Consider the following 23,398-nt stretch of genomic DNA (forward strand, 5'->3'; position numbering starts at 1 on the left):
ACTCAGACACACTCGGTTCCTTATTCCATCCTCTGGGGTCAGCTGACTTCATCCAGTGCAGAGCTAGGGGTAGACCTTACCCTTCACAGTAAAAGAAAAGTGAGGCCACCATATTTGGGTTGAAAAGTGGAGGGTAGATTGAACAGGGCTTCCTCTAGGCTTTGAGATGACTTCTCTCATTCTACCTGCCTTCTCTGCCTCATACACTTAACTGGACATGCCTTGACTTTTCTCAGAGAGAGCGTCACTTCTCTATGCCACAAGCCTTGCTTTGCAGTGATGAGAACAGCGTCAGGTGGTCCAGCCTCTGATGGGCTCCTGGATGGGGAGCTTTGGCCGCCACCTTCTCCTGGAGGTTTGGGGCTGGGGGAGGGGACCTGCCCAGGACCCAGGCTTGGCCACATCAATTATGGAACCTGCACCGACTCTGAAAATATGACCTTCTTCTCTTTCAATGTTTGGGAAATAATCTACCTACGGAGGGGGTGGATCCTGCAGGTTTTGGTCCACCTCCACTTTTCTTAACTTACAGGACAGAACATGGAAAACTAAGCAGTTCAAATGTCATCACAGTGGACAGTGTAACCTACAAATCCAGAGAGTATGATCTGAATGGGCGCGGTAAGTTGTCATTTAAATAATTATCTGCACATTATCTGGACTTCAGCTTCTCCAACAGTAAAATGAGGATGACACCATTATGAAGAGTAGGTAAGATAATTTTATGCTGCAGAATTTTGTACAACGCGTTAGTGCCGTCCTGTGAAGTGAATTGTTCCAAGTCACCTCCCGGGATTCAGGTATCTTATCGGTAAAGACAGTCATAAAGTGATCTTCCAGCTTAGAAATGCTGTTCATCCTTCAGTGAAATGTAAGTATACTTTAAGTTTGTTCCGATGGAAATGATACCATCATTGAGCTCATTGAAAAGGGTCTCTATCTCCAGCCTTGGATGAATATCCCTTCCCTATCCTCTGTCCCTCACTCATTCCCATCTTCTGATGCTGAGGATAAATTTTACCTCCTTTATTAGTTTTTTTCCCAAACACTTTACATAAGAAATCTCTGGTCCTGCATTCTTCTGGAGCACTTTGCTGCTTCTCCTAGCACTACACTGTTTCAACTCAACCTTTCTTAGGTTTGACTGTTCACACAGAATGCTCCTTGAGGACAGAGAATAACCCTGTTGCTCTCTGTATCCCCACTGAACCTAAGAGTACTTTGTAATTAAGAGATGCACAATGATGAGCTAAGGGCATGTTGGAGAACATCATCAAATCCTCATTCACAGGTGGCAGTAGAAGAAACCATGCTTTTTGCCCTTCCTTCAATTCTGGAACAGGAACAATGTAACAAAATTTAATGGCAAGATTAAGGAATAAATCTCAACAGAAACGCGCTTCCTCTATAACCTTTCTCAACATCACAGCTGAGTCAAGGGAGGTAATTAGATGAACAAATGTACTGAAACGGACACATTAGGGAAAACACTAAATGGGAAGCTGGAAAGAAAAGAGATCCCTCAGAAAGAAAATTCTTAGAATGCTCAGAACATTTAAGATGTCATCGGGGATGGAAAAGAAAAGAAACCACAGAAGTTGAAAATGATGTCAGAGGTAGAGAAAATGAATTCTTACCTTTGGGAAACATATTACAATTGGCAACATGCTTCTTTATATAAGTTAACTGAACTGAAATGAATACAAGCCTATGAATTAGACGGAGAGGTATGAGACTCTGGGCAGAGAGAAGAAGAGATGGAGACATGTGTGCTCTTGGGAGGCTATTATTATGAGAATCCTGAAGAGATTTTTGTGCGTACATTAACCAAAATGGCAGCATTTAAAAGATGGTTGTAATGTAGTTTGCAAAACAGGTGCATGAGTAGTTGTGGTGAATCTTTTCTCTGGCCCTTATTCTTATTGAATAAAACATTTAAATTCTTTATTTTATTTTCTGAGTAATTTATATCCTACCTTTCTCCAAAAAGGGTTTAAGATACCCACCAAATATATACACGATAACTCTATAGCAGTCTTTTGAAACAATGAACGAATGCATTAGACGAAACACTGGAGTGGGGAATGTAAATAAAATAAAGCTGGGAGGAGAGTGGTCAGCCCAGGTCTGCTTGCCCTAAGTCTGCAGTCAACACAGGCAGAGGCACAAATAGTTCAAAGACTCATGGGGCAGATAAGGTGAGCCAAACCAATTTCTCTACAGAAACGAGAAGGAAACACCTCATGGGACTGATCATTGAGAAGGGTGTGTGTGATGCCGGGAACATACCCTCCTGGTAAATAAAACAGCACGTTTCACAAGATTCTGACTCCTAAGGCTGATTACACTGGACTCCATACGGCTGACTCGGCGCTTCAGAGCACAGAACATGGACGGCAGGCATCTTGCTTATCTTAAGGGTAAAACTGAAAATATCTAGAAGAACGAGGCCATTATTTACCCTTCTGGCAGCTAACAGAAGCAAGTTTCCACTTGGGTTTCAGACGGCAATGAGGGAGGAGGTTATACTGATGAGTTACTTGGAGGAGAGTGATTCTTGGCTGCTGGCTTGAGGGAGACTCGAGCTTTGTTACTAAGTTAGCTGCACTGAGAATGGAAATGATGTTCCCATCATCATTAAATGATGAAAATTAAGAGACATGTCCAGGGACGATTCCCAGATGGAAGGCCGCAGCCCTGAGGGAACGCCAGTGATGTTCCTCACAAAGCTATTTAGGACCCACAGAGACCTACAAAGTAATGGGCCAACAAGCCTCCAAAGTGACATGCCAATTTTATACTGGGAGATTTTTAAAGTGGGAGCTATCTATCTTGGCAACAAACAAACAACCAACCTCATCAAAGCCTTGAACAAATTACATTACATCATATAAGACCCTCAGTGGATATTACCTCATCAAAGGATAAGAGAAGACTTAAAGAAACTTTGATAACTTCAAGTGATCGGTCATAGAATCCTCCCATAAAAACTTGTGTAAAATAAGCCAAGGCAAGTATACTTGTCGACTAGTCTCATAGAAGTAACCAGAAGTCAGAGACCAATAGGTATTAATTAATTTTAGAGAACTGCTTTGATTTCTCTATCTGTCTTCCATGACTATTGCTTCCCTTTCACGAATTACTAACGCAGGTAAATTAGGTCCTCAGACAAGGTCTAGTGACTAAATTAAGAGAACTTTATCATCGCAGGAGTCAGGCCATCATCCACTCTCCAGTACTCTATGGAACGACCTCGTAGAAACATCTATCATCCTTCTCACATGCTTCAACCTCTGGCTTAAATCCCCGACAGTCATTCTATGTGAAGAAAACAGGTGAGACACACTTTGAGGGCTTTATCTCTGAAATTACCACAACGCGCAACGCACTACAGTCATCTTCAAGAGGAGAGAACTCATCAGCTCCTGAGGCTGGGGACCTTGCCTTTCTTGTCACCTCTATGTCCCTGGCACCAGGCACAGTGCCTGGCACACAGCAAGCATTTGTACATGTCTGTTGAATGCATAGCTGAAGAAACGAATTATCTGAAAGCCTAGTATCTGTCAGTCACTTTGCCGGCCACCACATAATTTCATTCCCTCATTCATCTTATACACAAGAGTGGTATTATCCTCATTTCATAGAAAACTGATATACTAAAGAGCTAAGTGATGTGCCCGGAGTAAATGACAGAAGCAGGATTCCAAGCTGGGTTAGCCCAACTCCGAATCCCTAGGTACGACTCCAGTTTCTCTCAATTATATTCCAAGGAAGTGTGTGGTGCCCAAGAGAAGTTCACAGATATGCCCTGTGGGGGTGGGTAGAGAGTGGTACCCAGGCAGGTGTGATTAGGAAACACTGTGCATTATATTCAATTCTCAGTGAATATTACTGTATCAAAGGATCACAAAAGACTTAATGTAAAGGAACCCTGATAACTTTAAACCTGACAACTTGTGTCCCTAACTGATTCCACCTTGGAACTCATTACAGGACATCCATCTCCATCTTCAGGAGATAGCAGTGCTGCCTGGGGCAGTGTGGGAAAATCCATACCACGTCACATCTCCCAAGGCTGCCACTCCAACTTGCCATAAAGACATGTTGCTGACGGCAGGCCGCGCGGCTTTGGAAAAATTTAACCTTTCTGGATTCCTTATTCATAATCAGTAGAGTCAAAGTCTTAGGGAACAGAATCTATAAGGGCACTTCTAACTTTAAAATTGTTCAACTGCTCCAGGTAAAGTTACTCAAGTGGATTTGTAGATAGAAAAGAGTTGCCAATTTTCAAATCAGCCACGTTCTAAATATTTTTACATAAGCTGTCTGAAACTCAGAAGCTATTTTCTCACAGAAACAATGGTAGACATGATTTCCAAACCAATCCATGATTATCAAGTCAATCAATAATCCAAATGAAAACTGCACACACGCAACGTAAAACATTAGAAAACTGTACTCAAATATCGGCAGTTACATAAAAGTGAAAAATAGAAAAATTTGTCTTACATAATGGTTCTGAAGAAAATGCAATTTTAATTTTATAAAGTTTCTAAAGGGGGTCACGTAAATATTTTCAAAAGTGTTGGAAGATGATTGTACTGGGTTAAGATGCCTGCTTTCACTTTAAAATGAATGGCTTCCCTTGAGACAAGAATATCATTATCCCTATACTTAACACTCACCAACCGTGAGCTGTGAGTGGAGAAATGAACAAAAAAAGAAAAAGTTCGCAAGGTAGAGAATGAGGTCCTTGCAGGGAAAGGAAAGGGTAAAGGGCTGTTGTGAATATCGTTTCCTAAGCAGGTCCACAGTAGGTAATTATTAAACAGGATAAATAGCGAGTAAGGACAGAACAGATGCAGGAAAGTGGAAGATAAGAAAGAAAGTGTACAACTGGTTGTAGGATCATTCAAGAGACCCACAAACTGATCTTATAATTCAGGAAATACAGTAAAAGATCACCTTAGATATATTACATACCATGTCCCTATAATTTCAGATAGACCTACGTTATTTTTATTAGCAAGTAGAGCTCGTTCAAACATTGAACATATATTTAACTGAATGCCTCCTAACAGATGCCTTTGCTGAGGAATTATGCTCATATATGCTATGAATAATTAAAGAAAATGAACACCATATAGCTACTACCTTTTGTGACTCTTTGTTTACACTTTCATGTTTCCGCTTGTTTGAAATCTCAGACCCAGTGGTTTCAAGCAGCAGTATGCTTTCCTGATTAAGAACTCAAGTTTGAAGCCAAGCTTCCAGAGGTTAAATCCAGCACTGCAGCTGACCTCTCCTTAGCTTCCCTTGCCTGTAAAATGGGGATAATGATGACACTGCCTATCCTCTTGGACCTGGTAGAAACAAACCAAGTCATGCACAAACAGTCCTCAGAATGCTGCTCGGTACATAGTAAGTGCCCAGAATATATTCGCCATTGTTATGTTTGGATATGAAATATAAAAAACAACAAAACTACATATTGACTTTTTCTCTGTATATTACTAAGAGAAAAATGTAGGGTACAGAATAGTATGTATAGTATTCTAATATCTTTAAGGAAAAAGAAAACTAACTAAAAGTATACATACTTGAATATGCAAAAAAAAAAAAAGTACTCAGGGGCAGGTGCTATGTCTATGTTTATATAAGCAAAGTGTATCCGTAGAAGGATACACAAGAAACTCTGCTGAAAGAAACCAAGGAGCTGGGTGTAGAAGATGAAAGCGGTTTTACTTTTCTCTGTAAACCCTCGTGGACCTTTATAATTCTGTCCCATGCTCTTTTGTTATTATTCAATAAATTTAAAAGACATTCATTAAACTTAAATTTTTTTTGGCTATGAAGCTAGGAATAAAACTGATAGCCGTTAATCATCAAAACTACCTTTATTGAAAAGTTAATCCCAAACTCATCCGCTAAACCATCCAAACCCAATTAAATAAGGTGGAGGGATGGCAAACACAGGTAACTTTCTACGTCCTTTTCCCCAGCAATCTCCAATTAAAATATTGAATCAGTAAATGCTGATGTCCTTCCACTTAAACAAGGGAACTTATTACATTGATTTGTGTTGGCTCCATAGGATGCTTAATCCCAATACTTTACAAAAACAATGACTCAATTAGCTACAATAGAAGATGAAATAATAAATGTTTGGGAGGTTAGTGAACTAATTTAATTAGCTCTATAATATATGCTTTCTGATTTTTATTATATTCAAATCATCTGTTATGTAAAAATATCAGAAAGAATGACATACTGGAATCCAAGTGTACTAAAATTGACTCTAAGGCATCCTGAGTTCATGCCAGCTAACTGAAAAAATTAGTGAAACCAGTAACGAGGCACAAAATGGGTAAATGCTAAAACAGTGAATTTTTCACTTCTTAGAAACAAGTCCAAAATTCACAGGTACGGCAGTTCATTTTTACTACATTCCTGGCAATATAAAAAAAGAGTGAATTTTATTTCCAAGAATTTTATAATCTCATTAAGGTTAACACTGTACATCCCCTGGGGGTAAAAAAAAAAAAAAAAGAAAGAAAACAAATGCCATCAAGACAACCAAACACGAGAACGCCAAACAAACATCTGTTTTGTTTTCTAACATCTCAATAGCCTGGCTATTTCAGATACAAATATTTGTTTTGCTGACAAATGTTTCTAAAATGTTAGTTAAAATTGTTTTGCTGAAATAGTTGCTTTTCGAGCTGAACAAACTGCAAACTCTTCCAAAGTCCACAAGGCATCTGTGGAAAGGAGCAAATATGGCCTAAAGATTTGCAAAACTGCTCACTTGGCAAAATATAGGAGTTAAAATGGAAGCTTATTGCAAACCTCAGGATCATATCTATAGTGAACAGACACAGACACACTAGGTAGTATAGATGTGGCCCAAATTTTCTACATTCACAGGGAAGACGGCCGGCAGTTTAGTTTTTCATCCCGTCACACAGAATTCCTGTGAGAGCTCAGAGCGCTCCTGCCACTTTGCACAAGAATGTTCCCCTGTTTTTCATGCGCTTTGCTCTACTTTCCTGGGCCTTGGCAAGGATCAAAGAAGCAAAGGGAACAAATGGTTTCCCATGCATATTGAATTCCCTCTTATACTGATTTTTCCTCTGTCACTTGAAATTCAATATTGGCAAGATTCCTGTACATCACCTTAACCAGTAAATTGTCTGCACACAGTCAGAGCATGAAAAGGTAGATTTCAACATCAAGTTTTTTGTAAGAAATTCAAATGAACAAATCCTTTGAAAAAGGAACTTTTCTATAGCATCCGTGCTAAAATTCGTTCCTAATAAATACATAATTAGCTTTTATTTCACATTAACCTAAAATGATTATTTATCATTTACTTTTATCCCTCTCTCTCTGATTGTTTTGTACTATTTTAAAAATACAATGTTACAGGTGAATAGCCCTTTCATAAGAATTTGGCCTCAAAATTCCGGATTAACTTAATAACACCTAACATTTACTGAGCATTCAAGAGCTATGTGCCTCATTTTCCTCATCTGTAAAATGGAGACATATAGTACCTAATTCATGGGTATATTCATAAGGTTGAAGGTAATATAATGTAAAGCTCTAAACACAGTAATTGTGTTTTTACTATGTATTATTATTATGATCACTGTCATAATTATTATGAGATGTTCTAAGAGATTTTGGACAAGAAAAATGTTTTCAAGTCAAATTATTTAAATATAGCACAGTAATTGGATTACAAATGAGTGTTCATATTTTGACATATGATAAAGAAAAACATTTTTTAAAGAATGGCTTAAGTGTTCTTTTGATAAAAATCAATTAAAAAATTCCTTCATGAATAACTCTCGAGTGGTTAAATTATTTTTTAACCACTTTTTAAAAAAAACATATTCAATTATGTTGGTAACAACATGCCTTAAGATTTTAGGGTTCAGTACAAGGAAATAATATACTCTTTACACTTCAGTGGCTAGGAGGGATGAGAGTTTAGATATTAGCACAAAAGGGAAACATCCTAAAATGTCTTTTTCTTTTTTTCTTTCTTACCTCTATATGTTTTTAAACATAGAAGAAAATCAGTAACTTTGCAAAGAAAAATATTTTAAAAAGAAATTTAAAATTTAAAAGAAATTTTTCTTTTAAAAGTTTAAAAGAAATTTTAAATGAAATCCATCATTTAAAAATTAAAGTAATATTGGATTTAATTTTAATATTACTTAGATTTGGATAAGGAAAAAAAAAAGAGTTGACTGTGACCAAAATTATCTTACATAGATAGTAGAATTTGAAGGGACCATGTAATACCCTTCTCTCAGAAACTAAACACATTTTCTAAGAACTGAAAGCCATTTAATTAGGAAGATGTGAATAACTATGGCTGTAACAAATGATTCTTACTGTATACCATCAAATTTCTAAGATTTTTCTCTAATAGGATGTTTATAAATATACACCTCTTTGAAAGGGAGGGCTTCAATGATAATGAAAATAAAAATATTTTGAACTAAATGAAAATGCAAAAAAAAACCCTATCAAATATTGTGGGATGCAACAAAAGCAGTGCTTAGAGGGAACTCCATAGCATTGTATGTGTATATTAGAAAAGAAGAAAGACTTAAAATCAATCATCTAAACTTCAAACCTTAGAAAACTAGAAAAAGAGGGGCAAATGAAATCAAAAGTAGGCAAAAGAAGGGACTTCCCTGGTGGCGCAGTGGTTAAGAATCCACCTGCCAATGCAGGGGACACGGGTTCGAGCCCTGGTCCGGGAAGATCCCACATGCCGCGGAGCAACTAAGCCCATGCGCCACAACAACTGAGCCTGCACTCTAGAGCCCATGAGCCACTACTGAGCCCGCATGCCACAACTACTCAAGCCCACACACCTAGAGCCCGTGCTCCTCAACAAAGACAAGCCACCCCAATGAGAAAAGCCTGTACACCACAATGAAGGGTAACCCCCGCTCGCCGCAACTAGAGAAAGCCCACGTGCAGCAACGAAGACCCAATGCAGCCAAAAATAAATAAATAAATTTATATATATTAAAAGAAGTAGGCAAAAGAAATACTAAATAACAGAGAAGCCAATGAAATTGAAAACAGAAAACAACAGAGAAAAATCAATAAAACTAAAAATTGGCTATTTGAAAAGGTCAATAAAATTAATAAAACTCTAGAGGGTTAACCAAGACAAAAAGAGAGAAGATAAAACTTACTAATATCAGAAATGAAAGAGGGGGTCCATCATTAGCAAGCCCATGGACATTAAAAGGATAAAAAAAGAATATTATGAACTCTATGCCCACAAATTTTCTAGATCATAACATAAGAGAAAACCTATGGTTTGGCAATGAGTCTTTAGATACAAAACCAAATGCATGTTCCATGAAAGAAAAAAAAATGATAAGATGGAGTTCATTCAAATTAAAAACTTCTGCTCTGCAAAAGGTAATGTTAAGAGAATGAAAAGACAAGACACAGACTGGGACAAAGCAACATCTGATAAAGGACTTGTATCCAAAATATACAAAGAACTTTTAAAATTCAACAATAAGAAAACAAACAACCTGATTAAGAAGTGGGCAAAACATCTGAACAGATACCTCATCAAAGAAGACACAGAGATGGCAAATAATTACATGAAAAGATACTCAACATCATATTTCATTAGGAAAATGCAAATTAAAACAATTAGATACCACAACACACCTATTAGAATGGCCAAAATTTGAAAACTGACACCACCAAACCCTGGTGACAATGTGGAGCAACAGGAACTCTCATTCTTGCTGGTAGAAGTGCAAAATGATACAGCCACTTTGGAAGGCATTTTAGCAGCTTCTTATCAAACTAAACATACTTCTACCATACAATCTAGCCATCAGACTCTTAGGAATTTGCCCAAATGAGTGAAAACATATGTCCATACAAAAACCTATACAAATGTTTATAGTAGCTTTATTTATAATTGCCAAAATTGGAGGCAACCAAGATGTCCTTCAACGGGGAGTGGGGAGGCTGGCACTGCTAGCTGAAGAGTAGGCACTATTTTCTTGAATCCAATAAGTAAATTAAAACATTGGTGAATGATCAGATAAATCTCACTATGTTCCTCAAGTAGATGGATTCTTACATATCTCCAGATGATGTAAATTGTATTTTATTAAGACAGTCAATGCATGACTAATAAACTCATTTTTTTTAAATGAATGCAAAGGCACTGTTTTTAGTTTTTAAAATTTGAGAGTAAGCTTTCATATGCAAGTTATGTTACTTTTAATGTATTACACATGCCTAATGAAAGGAGGATAAAGTTTTCAATATTTAATTACAAACATATTAAAATAAGTTTTGAACTTAAGATTCATGAGGAGGTACATATTTATAAGTAATACTGCGTAATATCATGGACTTGAAAGATTAGTATTGTTCATACCAATTTTAAAATGCACAATTAAAAATAAATGAGTCCCTACGTTTGCCCTGAAAAAGCCTTACAAGGCTATCTTATTTGTTCATTATGACATAACGATTCTATGAACAATAAAGAACAGATATCATAAAGTATGGAAGCACTTATGTACTGTGGATTCATCTGTACTGCATAATTCCATGAAACTGAAAGGCAGAAACCTGGTCATACATAAGATCAGATAATTGACTAGAATTTAACTTTCCAGTTTTAGAAAATACTGACTTTAAACCCAATAGACTATTAAAAGAAAAAAAACACCTGAAATAACTTCAACAAAAATAGACATTCATTATTTTAACTATTTTTTTATTTCAATCTTGAAACAAAAACATTAGGTTATATGTAATAAATCATTCCTTCTAATTCTTTAGTTTAATGATTTTTATGTACTTTATCACCAACACTTACTTTTCATCAAGAAGGATAAGTCTAAAATTTTACACATGACTAGTAAGAAAGGGAAGTTAATGCCAAACAACTTAGGCTGAATCCACAATCTTACCACAAACTTTAAAAAAAAAAAAAAAAAAAGACTAAATTTTCCTTGAATTTTTAAAGTAATCCACATTTCTTTTTCAATGTGTAAACTCACTGAACTTTCCACTCCTAACTATGTAAGACAAGAAAGGCTGATCCCTACACATGCGTTTTAGTGGGAAGTGGTGAATATAAAAAAATCTGAAAAATATTATTTTCTCCCCATTTCAATTCATTCCTATTCTGTAGCCACAAAGATACTGAAATTGAAATAAGTACCTAAAACACTAAGCATTTATTCAAATAAAACCTAAGATAGATCATTCAATCTTAAAATAAAATTATATATACCTTTCAAAAATTATAATTTCGCATCGTTTCCCATCTGGCGTGGCTTCGTGTCCACTCATCCCCACTCTCTCACACAGCATCCCTTTTATAAATAAAATTCACTTAGAACAATGTCAAGTTTCAGAGATAAAGTTTTATGGTATGTCCAAATGGCCTTTTTTTAAAGCTCTAATCAATCTGAATTTAAGAAACATGATTAAGTCTTCACCAGTTTGTTTTATTCTCTTCTCTTCACAACCAAAATGTCATGAATTAAGTAAAATTATTCTGCTGTCTCCTTTTCTCAATCTCTTATTCCACAGACCCTAAAGAGTTTTTCTATTTCTCATTCACATAGCTATCCTCATTTCAAAATTCCTTTTGGACCTTGAGAAGCTTGCACGACCCAGATGGTTCATGTAAAACACAAGATATCCCTAAATTTCAGCAAGCCATTATCTTTCCTTTTGATACCTATATGAAGTTAATGTAAGTAGAGAAGAAAATTCTACAATAACTTCTACAGGACATTCAATACCTTCTATAACAGTTTATTTAAGTGGGATTATATAGATGTGAAATCTAATTAAAAGACAGAAGAAAAACATACATGAGGTTCTATGAATACTGTTTTTACACATGTGAACTGCGTGAAGAATGTTATATCAAGCGAGTTTTTTAAAATAAAGGTAAATGGAATAAGATAATCAAAGATAAAAATGTTTATAGTGGAGATGCGCAGGTAGTTGTAATGCAAGATTAAGAATGATGTAACTTCCTACTCGAGAATAAAACAGCATTTGCATGCATTTAAGAGAAAAGGCAGAACAACTAAACACTTAAAGGAGTTTTCAGGAGGGTCATCTGCTAAGATTTACAAGACCACCCTATAGTTAAAATTTAAATTAGCATCCATTACATTTTTCCCCCCCCACGATTTGGGATAACTGCCTAGAATTAACACTGTGATCACATCACAGAAGTGAGCCTTACAGTGTAAGACCATTTTAACCTGACACGGTGGGCTTTGGCTCTACGAATAAAAGGCAAAGGAAAAAAACTCGTTGCTGCTTTGAGGATAAGAGCTCACCTCTAATCCATGAAAGGAAAGACTACATTTTTAAAAAGTTAAGGATGCAAGAAGTGCGAGAGAAAATGTAAGAAACCTAGTTAGAGACCAATTCAGGAAATTAAGCATGCAATATTAAGAGTTCCAGAAAGAATTAATGGAGGGGAAGAAATATTAAAAACATAGCAGAGGGCTTCCCTGGTGGCGCAGTGGTTGAGAGTCTGCCTGCCAATGCAGGGGACACGGGTTCGAGCCCTGGTATGGGAAGATCCCACATGCCGCAGAGCAACTGGGCCCATGAGCCACAACTACTGAGCCTGCGCATCTGGAGCCTGTGCTCCGCAACAAGAGAGGCCGCGACAGTGAGAGGCCCGCGCACCGCGATGAAGAGTGGCCCCCGCTCGCCGCAACTAGAGAAAGCCCTCGCACAGAAAGGAAGACCCAACACAGCCAAAAATAAATAAATAAATAAATAAAAATTTTAAAAAATAAAAAAAAAAATAAAAACATAGCAGATAAACTTCCAGAGATGGAGAGACTTGCATTTGAAAGGGCCCCTCAAAGGTTGTGCAGGAGTACAAAAAATGCCCGCCCTCAGATACATTGTTAAAAAATTCACAGCAAGTCACGAGGGGGAAAGGGTAGGCCAGGAGAATCACCATTTTCCATGATCAACCCTTTGATGCTATTTGATTTTTTTGAAAAACATTAACTGTTTCATGATGATAAACATTAAATTCGAGGTAATGTCATTTATCTTCATATTCATATGTCAACACAGTTATAATTATAGGTAAGCATTATAGCTAAACATTTATACTTATGCATCTAAAAAGCTATATATATCTTGAAAATTGAGTATAGGTACGACTAAACAAAATCTCTATTTCATGTACTTTTGAAGTTATACACTTTGTACTAAAATTTTTAAGCAAGTAAAAATAAAGCTCAGGTCACCATCATGCTGCTTGACTTAAGGCCTTGCCAAAACTTGTCAAAGGTGTGCGACCACTGTCGTGAATATATGACTGCGGAAAAATGCATTTCAACCACCAGAAACATAGCGTGCAGGACTAATAAAAATGCACGTAATTACCTGCTGCGGGATCTGTCACTGCTTGGCTGGTGACGCCAGATGGCGGTTCCTGAAGCTGGTAAGTGGCATTTGTGGACGGCGTCGTTGGGCTGTTGTTGCTACTTGTCATGTAATGTGCCGGGTACGGCGAGCTGTTGTAATACTGTGCATACTGACCCTGGCCGAAGCTGGGATACGATGGATAGTCCTACCAAATCAAAGCACACAAGAGCAACCTGTCAGAATACGGCTGCTGCTTAGCGTTTTCAGAATGTAACCGTGAATGTGTTTGCACTTCCGTCTTCTCTGACTTCCCAAAGGGACACACAAGCACACGCTGACTGAAGTGAGCAGACTTGCAAACCAGTTTTATGTAAGATCAGATTCCCTCTTCATATTTCTATTCCATGATTTCTAGGTAAAATTCAACCAATCTGAGAACCAAACAACTCACCATATAGGACCGCTAAAGAGATTTTTAAAGGAGGAAAAAAAAAAAACAAAAACAACTATTAGAAGGCTTAAGAAAGGTCTCGCTTATAGTGTAATATAAACGAATCTTTCTTTACCTAAGAAAATCATCTGTTGCATTTCTTTAAATTTCAGAAGTTAAACTGGCTTTGAAAATTACCTGCTGTGAACTGTTAAATCCAGAGGAATTCGTGAGTGAATTATTTCCTGTATATAATCCTGATGATGTTGTAAAACTGCTACCTAAAACAAAACGAAAAGAAATATGGTTGACTAAGCCATGCCAAGTAATGTGCCTATAGGAAATTATTATTTAGATAAAGCAGGGTTGGAGTTCACTGCAAATGCGTTTGGTTTATCTTTGAAACCAGAATCCATTGCCATGGCTAAAATTTTGTTTTCTTAAAATGGTTGACAATTTTAGTTTCACTATACTACAAAGAATTAAAAAGTAGAGAGGTTTACATTTCTGAGGACATGAGGAACTCATATAAACTATGGACAAAATTATACATTTGTGCAAAAATATTAAACACCGAGCTTTCCATTTCAATTTGTAAAACACACCAGGATTTTTCATATCTTTATATTAAATACGCTTACTGTAAAGCAATAGGATCAGATTGAATGATCTTTAAAGTTCCTGCTAGCTCAAAAACTATGATGCTACTTCCAAAAATGCAAAATGCTTTCCAACTCATACTTGCCATCTGAATGGCCACCGAAAAAGCTGGTTATTTCATTTCACAGAAGAATGAAGGGAAGCACTTGAAGTATTTGACAAAAACAAAGATCAAATAGGAACATGACCAATGTTTTATGTATTACATGTGCTGTGTAGGCAACATCCTGTTTGTTGAATGTCTCTGTGTCAAAAGATACAGCGGGCGTTGTGCAGGATTCAAGCCAAAGAGCAAATCTTAGTCCCCTCCTTCAATGGATTTACTACCTTACTGTTTAACCACGCAAAGTGACAACACACCATTTTTATCTTGAAGTATAGTTGATTTACAATGTTGTGTTAATTTCTCCTGTACAGCAAAGTGATCCAATTATACATACATGTACATTTTTTAATATTCTTTTCCATTATGGTTTATCTCAGGAAATTTAATATAGTTCCCTGTGCTATACAGTAGGACCTTGTTGTTTATCCATTCTATATGTAATAGTTTGCATCTGCTAACCACAAACTCCCACTCCATCCCTCCCCTACCCCCCAACCCCTTGGCAACCACAAGTCTGTTCTCTATGTCTGTGAATCTTTCTGTTTCCTAGATAGGTTCATTTCTGTCATGTTTTAGATTCCACATATAAGTGGTATCATATAGTATTTGTTTTTCTCTTTCTGACTTACTTCACCTAGTATGATAATCTCTAGGTCCATCCATGTTGCTGCAAATGGCATTATTTTGTTCTTTTTTAAGGCTGAGTAGTATTCCATTGTATATATATACCACATCTTCTTTATCCATTCATCTCTAGATGGACATTTAGGTTGTTTCCATGTCTTGACTATTGTGATAGCGCTGCTATGAACATAGGGGTGCATGTACCTTTAATAATACACTATTTTTGATGATCATTTTGGCAAAGATTTTTGAAAAGATCAGGGATTGGCAAACGTGTAAAAAATGGCATTCATACACAACAAAATGGGAATTTAAATAAGACAAGCTATTGGGCTATTTGGTCATGATCAAGAAATTTTATATATCATTTAACCCAGCAATTTTATTGCCAGGCTATCTAAGAAAATATGGATTTATACAATGAGGTAGTTAGTAAAGATATTCTTCAGTGTTATTTCTAATAACAAAACATAGAGCGCATCCCCAAGTTCTTAATAGGTATTATTTGGAAAATGGAATATTATGAAGCTGTTGAAATAGTATCATAATGACATTTAACGACACAGGAAATTTTTTCATACTAATTTGTTAAAATAAAAACTAAAGCAACAAAAATGTTCTTTGTGATCTCATTTGAAATATTTTTAAAGCATAAAATATTTCCAAAAAGCACAAAAATCTCAGAATCTATGGAGGGGTGCAATCTATGGTCACATAACATTCATGGAGCCAATGTACATTTTAAAATTTTCTACGCAGAACCTGTGTTACTTCTGTAAACAGAAAAACCATTTTTTTAAATTAAAATTTTATGGCAAATGAGCAGTCTAGACAGTAAATGCGTGGGCAGTTTAAGGAGGACATCTTCAATGTGAACTGCCTAGTCACAGATGCCTTCAGGTACAATGTGGTAGTTAATATATGCCAATTATTTACTTGCTACTGAACATTTAAGTACTGGCTAAAGAGTCAGAAAACAGAGTTTCCAGTTAATTACTTATGAGCTGTTTGGACTCTGGACAAATCACCTAACTGCTCTAAGAAATAATTTCCCTAGCTGTAGAAACTCTATTTCATAGGCTTCTTAAACAGATCAAATGAAGTAATGTTTTGGAAAACATAATGAACAAGCCACAGTAACACACAAATGTTCGGAACCATTACTGTTTATTCCAGTAAACGTTTCTAAAATTCTCCACCGTATTTATCTTTTCCCTCTTTTGACTTTCCCAAACTAGATAAATATGACTTAATCTCTTTGCATATCTAAAATTCTTTTCCTACTTATTTATCAAGCATCCACGCACTTTGAAAACCCAATCAGAGGATTGGTTATTTTTGGATGTAGGGTATCTTTTTTGGTAGGTTCCAGTGCTTTTTTGTTCAGCAGTTAGTTGTGATTCCGGTGTTCTTGTAAGAAGAGGTGAGAGCACGTCCTTCTACTCCGCCATCTTGAGCTAATCTCAAGGATTTGTTACTTTTATTAAGAGGGGAAAATATTTCCTAAGATAGTTTTAAATGTAGTTATTACAGACTCATATTTGAGGTTTCCTCATTTGTAAATGTTAGGAACATCGGTTGTTCAAAGTGCCCAGGACACCTATCACAGATAAGCTGCGAGCTCTCACACAACTAATACTTGTTTCACCACAAACGTAGGGGCAACAACAGACAAGCTTTTCATATTAATGATCATTTGCACGTGGCAACCACATACTTATTAAGCAAGTATTAAATATAGGGCTTGTGGTGATAATTACATGAGGACAGAAGATACAGGCTTGGATCTCTAGGACTTACCAGGTTAACATTAGTTCTGTTTTTTTTCTTTTTAAACACTGGACTTCATGGGCATATGACTCATTCTATATATTTGTATATCAGTGAACAATTAACATTAAATCTGTATCTATACCTATATATATATATCACAAACTTATAATGAGCATTTTAAAAATTCCTTATAAAAATTCAAATTTATTCTGGGTAAGAGTGTGAATATTAATACTTTTGAAAACTGTATTATATACATTTGATAGGAAAAATTACTTTGGGTTATGACTTGTGACTTTCATTTAAACTACACGTTTTTAGGTTATGACTTGCTACTTTCGTTTATACTACACATTTTTGAACAATAAATAGTGACCTCAATAATCCCCATCCACCAAGAAAATGAATTAAGATATAGAAAATATATTTTAAAAATGGATGTTTTCATTCCATAACTTATTCCCTAGAACAAAGTAGAAAAGACCATGGAAGCTATATTGGCACATATAGGCCATTGGGGTCTGACCAAGTAAATCACTGTTCAGTACTCTAAATGGTACCCCAGTGACTTCCCAGACTTCATGCTACTTCGACGGCTGTACATTAGCTGGAATTCAACATAAGTTATACTCATTTACTGGCTGACTGCAGGCTGAGATTCCATTCCATTTCACATGCAGGAGCAGGAGCTTAACAGCACTCCAGTGGCCTACGAGACTTAATGCAACTTCCACAAGGATCTAACTTAACGTCAGGCAGAGATGGACGTGCTAGAGAATCAGGCTCAGGCAGTATTAATTTTTAACCCCCAGAATCAGATCTGCAGGGCTGCCCCACCCGCCTCCACGGAGGACTTAGGAAAGAGAGCTGATAACTTTTAGTCCAGGCCACCAGCACTGGATTTCTTCAACAGCCTGCTTCCTGGTCTCCTGCCCATCTTCCGGCCCCCTCCAGCTCATTCTCCACACCAGCAGTAGAATACTTTCTCTAAGGTGCATATCTCATCTTCTCACTCCCTTGTTAAAAAAGTAACTGCCCCCTATTAGCCTCAGGATCAAATTCAAACTCCTTACCAGGGCTTATTTATTAGGCCCTACTTGGTCTGACTGTAGTTTTTCTCTTAGATTTCTTTGATCTCTTCCCAGGAACTCCCACCCCTCACCCACCCAGATACACATTCCAGCCTCATACAAGGGAAGCAACACTCGGTTCTCTGAAGGTTACTCTTTGCACCTCTCCCTCCCTCCCCACTCCCACTATATCCTGGCTAACTTCTAATCAGCTTCCCAATTCAGCACGGACTAGAAACTCCTTTCCTCGGAAAAACCTTCCCTGAATTCCCCTCTTCTCCTCTTTCCTCCTAAGCCTGAGTTACTGAATTTCTCTCTGTCTCCCTCTCCTTCTCTGTGATGTGTGTATTTTATATATATGACATACATGAACAATAAAAATGGAAAACATGCACTGAATGCTTACTATATGTTAGGAATAAGTTCATTTTTCACATGCTTTATCTATCAAAATAACTCGATACTATAGGGAACCAGAGGGTGAGGTTAGGGTAATATAGCTTCCATGGGATGGAAGTAAAATTAAACATAGCTCCGTCTGGTTTTAGAGTCTATACGATGCTCTCTCGTGTCCTCTTACCCTGTTCTCTGTTGCTTTATGGGAAGATCTGAAGTTTACTAAAGTGTTCCCAGGGATCATTCTACAAGGATGAAAAAAAAAAAAAAAAAAAAAAACCATAGGAAGCAAACATAGAATCAAAATAGAAGTGACAAGAATAATCATACTTAAAACATATCAAGGGCTTACTCTGAGCCAGGCCAATCAAATATTTTACATGTTACAACTCACGAGCTCTTACAACCACCCCTCAGGAAAGTACTATTATACCCCATTTTACAGATGAAGAAACTGCCCAAGATTACAAGCAAGTGTGGCAGACCTGGGGTTCAATCCCAGGCCATCTGGCTCCAGAGTTGAAGTTCTTAATCTCCGCCGTGTATTGCCTCTCAAAGTAACCAGGGTTCTTTTTCCTTTAATATATATTTTTTAACCAACATATTCAACATATGGCTAACTATCTGCCACGGAATTACCAGGAGGTGTTTGTTAAATGGCACAAATCTGGGCCCCTCCTCAGACACAGAAATCACCATCTTACTGAGGCAAGAGGGGTAGGATGTGACCTGAAAATCCACAGGTTTACTGAACACCTAAAGTCCCTGATTTCTAGCCACTATGTTTTAGTACCAATTCAACTAGTGTTTTAGCAACTGCTTCAAAAACCCCCACTAGTATAAGTTTTGTTTTTACACTAAGAAAGTAATCACACTCACCAGGAATTTAAAGAATGGAAGCTTCTCAGAGACTGTCTTGGGTATTTGTGGCCCTTGAGCTGGGCTAAACAAAGCTCATAGGGAGTAAAGGGTCCCACTCTGATAGCTGATCTGATGCAGATTGGGTGCCAGTATTACCAGATGAATTTCACCGAAGCTTAGAACACCACAAAGCAAAGACAAAATAGCAATGACAACGCTCCTAAGAAAGCGTCCGTGTGTATCTACTAAACCCACTTCCTACTCTACACAGGCCTGGGAGACGAGGCACATTTGTGTAGAAGGCCACCATGTACCAGACTTAAGCATGTATGCTACAGGGGAGAAAGGGCAGGACATGACCAGGAAAAACAGACCTCCTTCTTCCATTAGGATCCATCCTCTTAAGAGTTTCTGTTCGATTCACAAGAGTCTTCACTTACAACGTTAGGTCACAGAATTAGGCTTAGTATTGAGAATTTATTTACCAAAATAATATAGAAGTATTTTCCTTCCTAGATACAAAAGATTTTACATGAAAAGTCACCTCTAGATAAAGAGAACAGAAATATTCTATGATAAATTGTTTTATATTTTATGTAACATATCATGAAAATTCCCCAAAGTAGAAAGAATTCCCATTTAGAATCCATTATTTCTCACTCAAGGAGTTTGGCAGAGATTGGTTCAAATGGAGCTCCAGTAATGCCCAATATTATTCTTGGTAGAGTTTGGAATTAAGTTACCTTCCGAGCAGGGTGGCAGTGGTGATACTTTCTTCCCCACTAGTGAAAAGGAAAATCTTATCTGTTTAAATAGTTTACTATTGTGAAAAATCATAGCCATTTTTCTTTTTTGGCAGGGAGGGGAGACACTCATTTCCAGACCAGAACACTGGAAAAATCTTTCCTTTCAGAACTTCTCTAAGAGACAAAATTATTTTTCATTCCACTGTCTTCTTTTTAAAGTTGAGAATTTTTATATTCTGAATGGGAAGATTATATATGTTATACTATGAAAAAAAAAAAACCTTTCCAAGTTAGTTTGGTCCACAGCAACTACTGGCACATCTAATTGGCACACTTACTACTCTAGAGGGTGTTGTGGACCAAAAGAAGCGGGTGTCATGAGTCTATCCTTTGAGCAAAGTTTAAAAACACACAATCTCATGAAAGCACCACCAAGAAACATTAGCTTGTGTTACCTACACGAGCACCACAAGTTCTGACAGTCAATGAAATGAAAACATCTGATTAGACTGAGACAGACAATGCACAGAAAATACACAGAAAATGTCAAGGAGCATATTCCTGGTACACAGTGAGTATAAACTATCCAAAGGAGAAGATCTGAGAGTGAAAGGTTTATGGGGAAGTAGGGAAAGAGACTAAAGGTAGGTGACAGAAGTTTCTTGATCATTTAAGAAAAGAATAACAGTTCAGCAAAATGACATTCTTTATCGGAAAAACCCAGGAATCTGAATGTTGATCATACCAATATTAGCATATTGGGACACAGGAAATGTTATGATTCGGATTTTCCTTTTAAGGACTGGAGGACGTGTTATAAACGCAAAGATATTTTTGTTTATATAACTGGGCCTGGAGATGGGGGTGGGTTAGCGTTTGGGGTGGTGAGGTGGGGCTGGAGGTGCCCAGGAGAGGAATACGCTCACCAAGCTACTTCCCAAGGCCTGCCTGCCCACAGCTCACTACATGAATTCAGGATGGGGTCCCGCTATCCTGAAAACTCATCTTATTCATTCTTGCGCCTCGTATTTAATGCTTCTCTCCGTCAATCCCCATTTCCCATCCTTCATGATCTGGCTAAAGTCCTATCTTCCCAATAAGCTTTCCCTGAGTGTTCTTCTCTGCACTGATTTTACCTTCTGGGAACTCGAGCTCACTAATAATTGATACCACTGGTCTCAGAACAGCACTAAACAAGCCTTCATTGGTCTTGTTTTTATCCTGACCATAAGTTCCTTAAATTCATGTGTTATACTTATTCACCTGTCTCACATGGACAAGGAGAAACCACGTCTGACTAGTGCCTTTGAAGGGTTTCGTGTAGGCTCCAGTAGGAGACAGAAGTGGTACTTGAGTTTCAATCCAGGATGGTAATGACAACAGGGTCCAGTGAGAATACGACTGTCATAAAGAAGCAGGTGTAGTAACAAGAGGAAACCTTTCCACAATTTTGTGTGTGTGTGTGTGTGTGTGTGTGTGTGTGTATGTGGTAATGGTGGCAGAAGGCTGTTTGGAAGAGCGATTTGAAGGCCCAACAGATATCAGGAAAGGAAAGCATCTCTCAACTTATTTGTTCGGCAATGAAAAAGACAGTGCGGAAAGGAAAAATAACCAAATAATAATTGTTTATTTCTCAGATTTCATCTAAAGGACACACACTTTACTGGTTTCTTTTAAACTGGATGATATATGAAGGCTTAGCTTTAAAAATTAGATTATAATCACTACTTTAGATGTAAATTACATGAAGAATATTAAATACAGGATGTAGAAGCACCTTCTGGAAGGATTTAAAATATGTCTGAATTTCCGGAAGAAAATCCAGCAGGGTTTTAAATCAAATAAAATATTAAATTAATTAAGCATCATGAATTTTGAGCAGCTCATAAAATATCACTGATCTAGCTCAGATATTGGTATTTCATGGGTACATGAATGAAAATAAGAGCCTTGCTTGCAGATGAAAAATCTCAAATTCAGAACGCAATAACATCCTACGATTTTACAGTCCATTTATGTTTCAGTATTTCCACATCCACTGTCTCAGGTTATTTCCCACATCAGTATGTGAGGTAGGATCCTTGTCAGAGAGAGAATGGTGATTTCCTGGCCCAAAGACTCTGAGTTAGGGAATGGCCATTATCTCCACTTCCAGGCCACCATTTACCATTCGACCACACAAAATGCACCCTTTAGATGCTCTGATTCAGCAATGTTGAAAGGGAATTATATATTGTAAAAAGTCGTATTTTTAATTTAACTTCAATTTTTTATTATTGAAGTAGAGTTGACTTACAATGTTGTGTTAGTTTCTGGTATACAGCAAAGTGATTCACTTACACACATATATATATATTCTTTGTCATATTCTTTTCCATTATAGGTTATTACAAGATATGGAATATAGTTTCCTGTGTTATACAATAGGTCCTTGTTGTTTACCTATTTTATATACAGTAGTTTGTATCTGCTAATCACCTATATGTGGAATCTAAAGTATGATACGAGTGAACTTATTTACAAAACAGAAACAGACTCACAGATGTAGAAGACAAATTTATGGTTACCAAAAGGGAAAGGGGTGGGGAGGACAGAAAAGTGGTATTAATTTTTCGCTGGACAAACATCACGGACACACAAAGGGTAGAGACAAGGGCATCTGAGAAATTTCATAAATAATGATCTCATTTCTAAAAGACTTCTTCATTGTAACTCTTTTGAGGCTGGTAAACAATTTTAAAAGTAAATTATATAGTCACCCAAGGATAGTGTATCAGAAATATTGGCTTTCTTCTTGTCACCATCAGGGGTTGCTACAGGGAAAAGGTGGTGGTCTCGTCAACCAACCGTAACAAACAAGAAACAGTCTTGCTAGAAGACCCTGTGTGGCCACCCAGTTCTATAGATGCTAAGCAATTGTAGTTTAAAAATAAACCAACCCCTCCAAACCTTTATGAATAAATCCTTACTACTTTTTCACAGTTAAGAAGAACCCAGCCTATGTTGATTTATAACATGATTTAAAATATCAAATCAAAGTTTTGTGTGTGACTTAACCTGGAGAACACTGCCCAGCTATAACTTCAACAAAAAAAAAAAAAAAAAAAAAGGTAACATGTAGGTCAAAGGTCTACTTAACAAGGACTCGCATTAAAAACCAGAATCCCAGCCAACATAAGAATGCTGGAACCTGCTGGGGCCTGTCTGTATTTCCCATGTTTTAGAGCATTTTCTAGCACTTACTTGGCAAGCAGGATGCTATTTGTCCCTCGTGTATTTTCACAGAAGTCCATTT

The 23,398-nt window shown here is 37.0% G+C and overlaps 1 protein-coding gene across 2 annotated transcripts in view; it reads right to left on the bottom strand.

Annotated features, from left to right (window-relative positions):
- EYA1 (EYA transcriptional coactivator and phosphatase 1) overlaps positions 1-23,398 on the bottom strand; it is a 322,481-nt gene that overhangs the window by 82,270 nt on the left and 216,813 nt on the right. For both annotated transcript variants that reach the window (XM_061172210.1, XM_061172211.1), the window contains 2 exons: positions 14,066-14,148; positions 13,456-13,642 (listed from right to left, as the gene is read on the bottom strand). In XM_061172210.1, coding sequence (XP_061028193.1) covers positions 13,456-13,642; positions 14,066-14,148 — 270 coding nt within the window. The remainder of the gene's footprint in view (positions 1-13,455; positions 13,643-14,065; positions 14,149-23,398) is intronic.

This window comes from Eubalaena glacialis, chromosome 17 (genome assembly GCF_028564815.1).
Source record: "Eubalaena glacialis isolate mEubGla1 chromosome 17, mEubGla1.1.hap2.+ XY, whole genome shotgun sequence".
NCBI classification, from domain to species: domain Eukaryota; kingdom Metazoa; phylum Chordata; class Mammalia; order Artiodactyla; family Balaenidae; genus Eubalaena; species Eubalaena glacialis.